We start from the raw sequence: 9,904 nt of genomic DNA on the forward strand, positions 1-9,904 counted from the left end.
TTAGAAAACAAAAAAAAGAATTTTCTCTTAAAAAACAAATTAAAGATTAAGAATGAAAATAAGAAAAAACAAGAAAGGGACATTATTGTAAATTGGGAATATGAATTGGAATTGTTGAAATTTTCAAAACTTAAGAAAAGGAAACGGGTCGGTTTCCAAAAAATAAAACCAATGGCCATGTTTCGATAAGCTGTTAACGGGTCCCGCTCGCTCGGGGGCCCAGAGGGATGTTTCACAAGAGAGAGTGGGTCCCTCCACCTCCGCTACTAATACACAATAGAATCCCGCTTATCTCTCTCTCCTCAACCTTGTCTATTTTCTCTTCTCTCTTTCTCGCTCTCAGAGTAGTCAAATTGAAGAAGGAAGAAGATAAAGAAGACGACTAGCTGACGACGGGAGGCTTTTGACGGAATATTCCATCGCCGGCCAGGTAACTGATCAATCACTCTCTCTTATCGATCGCCATCTATTAATTTGTTATACTTAATTGATACTAGCTAGCAAGTACTATATATTAGGATTTGGTAGTTAACCGCCGCCGATGATTGATCGATCGATCGATTTGATGATCTCAATCTGTTTCGATATATATAAACATTAATCGATCTGATTAATCATATCTATGGATTAGACTAACGAACGAGCTTTCGATCTCTCATCTTATTATTATTATTGAGTCAATCATACTGCTACAGGAATAATATGATTCTGATCATCATCGGATCGATCAGAATGAGACTCAGGTCTCTCACTTTAATTATATTTCAGTTTTTGTTTTAGTTCTTCTTCCACTAGTACTGTTATAGATAGATGCGATACCTGAATAATCCCGATATAACGAATGAACATGAAATAACTGGATTTAGGATGTAGCTAGCAATTCATATCTATTTAGTCTGATGATTTCTGTGTCGTCTTCCTACTCCTGTGATGGATCGATCATACTCCTCATTGGATGGATCGATCCATTTCTGATCAGTTTAATTAATTAATTAATTAATAATCTAATCAATTTAAATCTGAATCCATAGAACTGGATTTCGATCGATCGATCTTCTTTAAATTCTCTGGTTTGTATTTGGTTGATTGGCGATCGATGAACTTTGGCATCTTGCTGATGATTCATTGACGCGCTTGAAGTTGATTGCCAGTAAGTAGAAAGAGAACAAAAGGAGGAAAAATAAAGAAAAAGCTGAGGGTTAGCCTGGACTGTTTGGGAAAGAAAATTTGTCTCTCTTTATTTTATTTCAATCATCCCATCTGGAAAGCCTAATTTAACTGCTTATACCATCACATTTACAGATATACCCTTTAGGATTTAAAAAAAATATATAAATAAAATAAATAATATTCATATTTGTGTAACAAAATAAAAGTTAAAAATAAATAAATTATAATAGTTGTTATCTTTTATTTTGATTTCTTTTCCTCACTTACTACCATGTTATGCCTATTTTACTTATTATTTTTCAGACTAATATTTTAAGTGATTTTGACAATTCATGTATTTGTTATTATTATTATTATTATTATTTTTTATAATGACTATTTGAAATATTTATTTCTAAATATAATATGATGATTTCTTTGTTAAACACAACAATAAATAAATAAACATAAATCATAAAAATGGAGTTGGATTTTCTAGACTTCCATGATTTTTTGTTTGGATTCTTCAAATAATTCCTAAATCTCTAATAACTCCAATTGTTACAAAATTCAATACCCCAAACTATTATTTTTTACATAATTCTGATTACTAGTGCCAAACATATTTTTTACTGTGGTAATTTTACTGTGTACTAGTAGTAAAAGACTAAAGGATCATGATGTCCTATGTTCATTGGAGGGTAAAGAGTTAAATATTAACTGTCTTGAGCATGTTCTACACAACAATAGAGTATGGTCCGTAAAGGACAGATGTACACAGCCAGCTCACATGCAATAGTTATTTCACTCTATCAACAAGTTTCTTTCTTTCTGTTCATTAATCATCGTTTCAGTGTTTCTCTATGGGCTTGTTTAATGGGTTATTTGAGGCCGTTTTATTGTTTTTTTTTAAAATTTATTATTTGATGCAAGAGTAAGTTATTAAAGTTTGTAATTAATTGAATTATTATAATATTTTTATTTGTTTTTAATTTTATAAAATAAATAAGTTTATTTTAATATTTTAGTTGATTAATTGAATAATTTGATAATTGAAAAATAATTTGATTTATGAGTTTCAAGTAAAAATTCTAAAATATATCTTATCAAATTATTTTTAAGAATATGTTTGATGTTGGGTTTTTATGAAAAATAATTAGTGAAAAAATAGTTATTTAAAATTTTAAGTAATTTTTATAAAAATAAAGTAAGAGGAATTTGATATTTTATTTTATGAATTAAATGGGTGTATATTAAAAAAATATGATAATTTGTTTTTTTGTTAATATAAAAAACCTCCTACAAGTCCTTTCTTATTCTTAAGTTATTCATTTAATTTTTTTTTTGTCAGTAAATTTTAAACTATTTTCTTAATGCCGTCAAGTGTGTATATGTACACTTTTTTAATAGTTAGAACTTATGTTTTCACATAAAGAAATTGAATTGGAGGAGATCAAATTATTATTTTTTGATATAGTATCTCTCTTTCTTATTTTCTTTCAAATATTTGATTGATGAATTTCCTAGACAATAGAGTGATTGATACCCTTTCGATAGATAAGGAAAAAAAAAAAAAGTATAGGGGAAGTCTATGTGAAAATGGTTGTATCCAAGAAGTGGGGACAAAACAAGTCACATTATTTTTAGTTTTTACAATATTGCCAAACCAATTGACTGGGCCCATGTAAGAGGGCGTGCAATGCACTATAATCAAATTCATTTTATTTATGTATATGTTGGGAAATAAACCAATTAAAAGTCCCCTTTTATTATTGTTCTTCATCAGGCTGCTGTTGACAAAAACAGAGTAAAAGAAAGTTCATTTAAACTATGGAAGACGGAACAACAACAACAGAGGTTGAAGTGAAGATTGTGGAAGATAATGAAATCAAGATATCCGATCCTGTAAAGGCAAGTATCTGTTATGGTTTTAATTATGAGGAATGAAAGAATCATTTTGTACTTGCACGGGATCCTATTCTTCTTCTCTTTGTTCATTCTTTCCTGAAATTGGTTTCTTATCATTGCAGATTCACCACGATGGAAAGAAAGAGGAGGAAGAACCAGTCCTAGATGATGGAGAATTCATTAAAGTTGAGAAGGAAACAGATTTAGATGCCAAAGATGGTTCACATACTGATACTGCTGAAGAAACTCTAACCAGTATCGACAAGCCGTCGTCGTCTGTCATCATCGAACGAAGTGGTAGTAATTCACATCCAAGCAGAGAAATCCTCGAGGCTCATGAGAAAGTGAAAGAACTTGAACTGGAGCTAGAAAGAGTATCGCAAGCACTCAAGCTTTCTGAATCAGAGACCAGTCAGCTCAAAACTGAAGTTTCTCTCACGAACGATAAACTGGATCAAAGTGGAAAGAAATATGAAGAACTCGAACACAGTCAAAAGAAACTGCAGGAACAAGTGATCGAAACAGAGGAGAGATACAAAGAACAACTTAATTCTTTTCAAGAGGAATTGAAAGTTCAAGAAGCTAAATACAAGGAGCTAGTCACTATAAAAGAATCATTCGACAGTCTCAGCCTCGATCTGGAAAGCTCCAAAAAGAAAACCGATGAACTAGAACAACTTGCTGAATCAGAGACGAAAAGGGCATTAGAATTCGAAAAACTAATCCAACTTGCCAAGGAGTCGGAGGATCAAACCGCTTCTCATCTCTCATCAATCCAAAGCGAGTTAGAGGTTTCTAAACAAACACTCGCCTCGAACGAAACAGTTATTCAACAACTGAAGGAGGATGTCGAGAAGAGAAAAGCTGTTGAATCTAAGTTAAACGACGATCTTCAAGCTAAAATCTCGGAATTGACAGTTCTGAACGATGAACTACTGAAAGCGAACAAAGAGAAGAAAGAACTAGAAACTGCTGTAGCAGAGCTGACCGGAAACTTAGTCCAGGCAAAAGAGCTAACAAACGAACTCGAGACGAAGCTGCAGGCGTCGGACGAGAACTTCTGTAAGACCGATTCTCTTCTTTCTCAAGCTCTGGCAAATAGCTCCGAACTTGAAGAGAAGTTAAAATCTTTAGAGGAGCTCCACCACGAATCAAGATACGCAGCCACGACTTTCCAGCAGAAAAGTCTCGATCTTGAAGACGTGATCCAATCGTCGAGTATTGCAGCTGAAGCTGCTAAATCAGAATTTAGAGAGCTCGAGAATAAATTCATAGCTTCAGAGCAAAAAATCGTTGAGCTAGATCAACTGCTGAATCTCGTGGAGTTGAAGGGAAACGAATCGGAACGACAAGTGAGAGAGCTAACAGAAACAAATTCCGAAATCAATTTGAAACTGAAAGAAGCGGAAGAAGAGAAGAACAAGCTGACTACACAACTTAAGGAATACGAAGAGAAGGTAGAACAGATAGAGTCTGTATTAAAGCAAGCTTCTTCAAGGAATGAAGAACTTGAATTGGAACTGAAGAGTGTCGCTGAAAAATCTTCTGAGCACGAGGTACGTGCCGATACGATTCATCAACGGAATATCGAACTCGATGATTTGATTCAAGCGTCGCATTCTAAAGCCGAGTTGTTGCTGGAAACCGAGAAGAAACGAAACCAGGAACTTGAAGAACAGGTTAGAGCTTTCGAGAATAAGCTTGAGAACATCCAGGATGAACTAGATGCGTTCAAAACTAAATCATCGATTCTCGAGGAATCACTTCAGATAGGAAGTGAGAAAGAAAGAGAATTGACGGAAAGTTTGAAAAAACTTGAAGACGCATCCAAACTTACAAGTGACAAGCTTGCGGAAACAGAGACTCTCATTGATGAACTGAAGAACGAGCTAAACCTGACTCAAAAGAAATCGGAAACTATTGAGGAGGAGATCAAATCAGCCGGAGTTAGAGAATCCGACCTTTTGGAGAAGCTCAAGTCAGCAGAAGAGGAACTTGAGAAGCAAGGAAAAGTCTTGGGAGACGCCATTGCCAAACACTCGGATCTTGAATTATTGCATCAATCTCTATCTAAGGATTCAGAAGTGAAGCTTCAAGAAGCTATGTCGAGCTTCACTACAAGAGATGCCGATGCAAACTCGTTGAACGATAAACTGAAATTACTCGAAGATCAACTGAAGGTCTATGAACATCAGATATCATCTGCTAAGGAAGAACTAGATCAAGCTTCAGCCACAAATGAAGAACTGAAGAGGACGATATCAGAGAAAGAAGAAAAGGCGACCCAATTTTTATCAGAGAATGAACTGTTGTCTGATACAAATACACAACTGATTAACAAGATTACCGAGCTTCAAGTGTCATTGGCATCTGCTTATAGTGAAAAGGAAGCCTCTGCAGAGAAACTCCTATCTCACGTGAATACCATTGCTGAATTAACCGATCATCACTCAAGAACATCTGAACTTCACTTGGCTGCTGAAGCCCGATTTTCAGAGACCGAGAAGCAGTTGAATGAAACCGTTCAGAAATTCACTTGTAGAGATTTAGAAGCAAATGACTTCAGCGAGAGGGTAAAACAGCTCGAAGAACAAGCCTTGGAAGCTGCTGCCATTGCTGAAACTCAAAAGGCCGAGCTGGAACATGCTAGATTGAAACACTCTGAGACTGAAAGCACCATTCAGAATTTGCACGAGAAGATAAGCCAATTCGAGAAGGAGAAACAGGAGCTTGATGAGGTAAATTCAACTGTTATTCAGGAACTGACCTTATGGAAGGTGCAAGCGAATGATCTGAAGGAAAAGCTATCGGGAACAGTTGCGGAAAAAGAGGAAACAGTAGAACAACTAGTTTCTTCGAAGAAACTAATTGAGGAACTCACTGAGAAACTTAAGATCGAGGAGCAGAAATTGCTTTCTCAGGTTTGTTTGTTTGTTTGCTACTTCTTCTTCTTCATCATCATCTAGATTTGGTTGCTTAGTTATTTAATTGGAATTCAATTAACAGAGCGAGGAGCACAATGAAAGAGGGCTGCAGCATGAAACAGCTCTCACGAGTTCCTTGAGCGAAATCGAATCCAAGAATGAAAAAGTTGGACTCCTTGAGGGAAAACTAAAAGAGCTAGAGCAACAACTTGAATTAGTTCATGCAGAATCTAAATCCAAGGTCAGTGTCTCAAGAGCTGAATCTAATTGTTTCATGAAGTTTGTTTACCTGCTAAATCATGTTATCTTTTCCTCATGTATCAACAGAAAGACGAACTAGCTCAAAAAGAGTTAAATCACGAGGCCACACTAAAGAATTCTTCAGAAGAGCTCGAAGCCAATAAGAAAAAGATTGTAGAGCTTGAATCACAATTGAAAGAGCTCGAAGCTAATAAAGAAAAGGTAGTAAAGTTTGAGACACAAGTGAAGGAACTCGAGGAAAAACTTGCTGATGCGAAATCTAAGGTTAGTTTTTTTTTTCCTTTTTCTGACAAAACATTTTTTCTAATACGAAAACAGTCAGCTATATTTGGGATTAAATATTTGCAGGAAGAATCAGGAGTGGAGGTAAAGTCTAGAGACATTGGATCTTTAATACCATCATCTCCATCAAAGAGGAAGAGTAAAAAGAAGCTAGAAGTAACTGCTGCTACTTCTGGTCAAACTGCTACTGAAACAAGAGTGGAGGTTGTGTCTCCTATTATGACATTGAAGGTGGTATTGGGTGTGGCACTCTTCTCCATCATATTTGGTATAATCCTTGGAAAGAAATATTAAACCTAATTTATATGGTTTTTTTGTGCTCTTCTACTTATTATTTTAAATGTCTATTTGGATTTTGGATTTTGGGATGTGAAAAGGGTGGTTTTTCTAGTTTATTATTATTATTATTGAACATTTGCGAGGTTTTCCTGTCTGAATTCTTTTAGTACAGTACAGGTTTGTTGTTTTGTTTGGTCAGGGGATTTGATTTATATAAAAGTTTTGGGTATTATTATTTTCCCCCATCACTTTGTAAGAATTGGTTGGCTGATTCTTATTATGTTACTGTAACTTTCAAATTGCTTGTTTTTATAATACTAGATTTATATCTTATTATTGTTATATATGATTGTTGAGATGTTGTATTTATGTTATGCGATTTGTATGATATGTGATTGAGAATAGTTGGGTCTTAAAATGGCAAGAACATGCATTGCATTGCTTTGCTAAGAGATTTTGGTTGTTACTACCTCTCCCCTAATATATGCCATTTAGTGACAAGAGTCTTGTGGTAGATTTTTCCAAGTCTCTTTGAATCATTTGTAGTGATTCCTCGGTGCAACAACTTGCAGAAGGGGAGATGAACACATTGGAATTGAACAAGTCCATAACTAATCAAAGTTTTTCTGTAATTTGATTTTGCAGCATTTTATTTATTTCTTAGATTATAGTGACATTATTTATCTTCCTAGATTAGGTGGTTAGTATTTTTCTCGCAAGGCTATATAAACAAACTATACTACACTGAATATTACGACAAGAGATTTTCTTTAAAACTTGAACTCTTTTCTATATTATGAGTGTGAGTATATCTTTAAGTTTGTGAAATTTTAATCGGTTTACGTGTTAAGAATCTTTTTAAATAAAACATTATTTTAAAAGATTTATAAAAATATATCATGATTTTTGAAATTAATTATAATAATAATTAACTTTTGATCAAATTTTATACATTTAAAGTTGAAATAATCAAATAAAAATTTGATTAAAGAAATCTTTAAGGGGTGACATAGTGTTAGAGACAACAAAAGTAAATTAGTTAAAAGTAATTAATTTTAAAGACTTTTTATTTAATAAAGAGTCATCAATTTATTTTTATTTTAAAATCAATTAAAAGTATACGTATACAAACGTATTTTAAACTAGAGTTTCAGTTTGGTTATACATGAGAAATGTCTTTTGTGCTACATCCTCTGTACCCGTTAAAATGGTCTATATTTAATAAAATATTGGCTTTTATAAATTGATTCTATAACATTTTATTTTAACAAATTATTCTTCAAATTCAATTTTCTGGGTTGCATAGGTTTTTCCTTGGTATTTGAATGCTGATACCTATAACTAATGACGATGACTAGGGATAAATATACCTGAAAACCTCAATTTAAAGACATTAGGGTTTAAAAATAAATCTTAAACAAGCTCTTATTAAAAAAAAAATTATAAAAATATTTTGAAATCATTTTTTTAAACTTTTTTTAGATTTTAGAAAATAGTTTAGGATCCCAAAATTATAAAAATAATTTTGGAATATTAAAAATGGAACCAAACAAACCCTAGGACTAGTGCTCTCATTCCTAGGTGCGATTTCCATCGGTCGGGGTTAAAATCCCCGGTCCTAGGTCGGAACCCCTCGGTTGTGGTGCGGGGATTCTCAATAGGGTGCGAGAATTCTCGGTCGAGTGCGAGGAATCTCGGTCCTTGGATAGCCTCGGGCTAACTTGCCTCGGTCCTTGGCATGAATAACACTAGGTTCTAGGTTAACATTGGTCTAACTTTCCTTGGTCGGAAATTGAAAATGGGTTAAATTCTTGCTAACCTTGGGCTAGGTTTTCTCGATCGGAAATTGAGCCCGGGTTAACTTTTAGCTAACCGTGGGCTAGGCTTTCTCGGTCGGAGGTTAGCCTTGGATTAACTTGCCTCGGTCGTCAAGAACACCAAAATTGCAGGTTAGGTAATTTCGTTCAGGGCCTGAATACTTTGATCTAAGGGCATGAGAATCTTCCAATAGTTTCTAGAATCATTTATAACATCTTCCCGATGCATCGTTCGACCGAAAAGAGGTTCCATTTAAACCAAACAATTTTGGTACAAAAACGTGTTTTTGGCTTTGGGATTTTAATGAAGCGCAAGGAGCTTGCCAATAACTTCTTTAAACTTTTATATGGTTAAAAGAAACCGAAACATCAACACAAGTTATTCATTTGAACTAATTCAAGAACTCAAATTTTCATTTCTTATGAAAATTTTAGTTTTTGATCAAACATGATCGGGATGGATTGGAATTGGTCCAAATAGGTTCCTAACATCATTAGAAACATGATGAGAAGTTTTCCGGGTTGCTTTTCTTGAGCAATAACTCAAGAATAGAAAGCCCGATTTTGAAAATTTTCAAATTTAAATTTAGGGGTTTCTAATTTAGGTTGATTGATTGGGTTTCGGGCGCAAATTCAAACGCGGGATGCTTTGTTGGCGTTCCATCTGAGTTATGTCCGCATTTGGGAATTCCGTCGCAGTTTGGCTAACGATGCTGAGACGTCCGTTTTTTGATCCATATCTTTGCAAACGCGTGTCTCCTCCGTTATAGCGGGCGACACAAATGGTTTTCATGCATTGGATGAGTTTCCAGCGCTTATCCGAAGGTTGTGGCTTTTGCTGCAATGATTCTTCCGAGTTTCGACCACACAATATCCACGCTCAATTTTAAGCCCAAAGATTTGTTTGAAATTTGTTTTTCTTTCATTCCTTTGGCTTTATTTTTTATCTATAAAATATAAAAAATATTTTAAATAAATATGTCATTTATTTTGTCAATTTATTTTAATATTTAGTATATTTTTGGGGTTTAATAAATAATTTATTTGGGATAAAATGGATACAACATTTATCCTAATTTTTTATTTTAATCTTTTTGATTTTCTTAAAATTAATTTGAGATAAAATGTGTATAATATTAATCTCAAATTATTTTATTTATTTTTGTTGGCCATTATCCTTAATTAATTAGGATTTAATTATTACAATAATTAACCAAATTAATTTTTTAATCATCTTTTGACATTTATTTTATTTTTTTGAATTTATTTATTCAAATAATTATT

At 33.7% G+C, this 9,904-nt stretch overlaps 1 protein-coding gene across 1 annotated transcript; it reads left to right on the forward strand.

The window, feature by feature from the left end:
• Nucleotides 1-302: 302 nt before the first annotated feature.
• Nucleotides 303-7,102, forward strand: LOC124945882 (restin homolog). The gene is made up of 6 exons (XM_047486402.1): nt 303-430; nt 2,936-3,060; nt 3,180-5,978; nt 6,064-6,222; nt 6,309-6,506; nt 6,591-7,102. Exons 2-6 carry the CDS (start codon nt 2,980-2,982, stop codon nt 6,816-6,818), a joined length of 3,465 nt encoding a protein of 1,154 aa, XP_047342358.1. The 5' UTR covers nt 303-430; nt 2,936-2,979; the 3' UTR covers nt 6,819-7,102.
• Nucleotides 7,103-9,904: the final 2,802 nt, after the last annotated feature.

The sequence above is a fragment of the Impatiens glandulifera genome, chromosome 7 (genome assembly GCF_907164915.1).
Source record: "Impatiens glandulifera chromosome 7, dImpGla2.1, whole genome shotgun sequence".
NCBI classification, from domain to species: domain Eukaryota; kingdom Viridiplantae; phylum Streptophyta; class Magnoliopsida; order Ericales; family Balsaminaceae; genus Impatiens; species Impatiens glandulifera.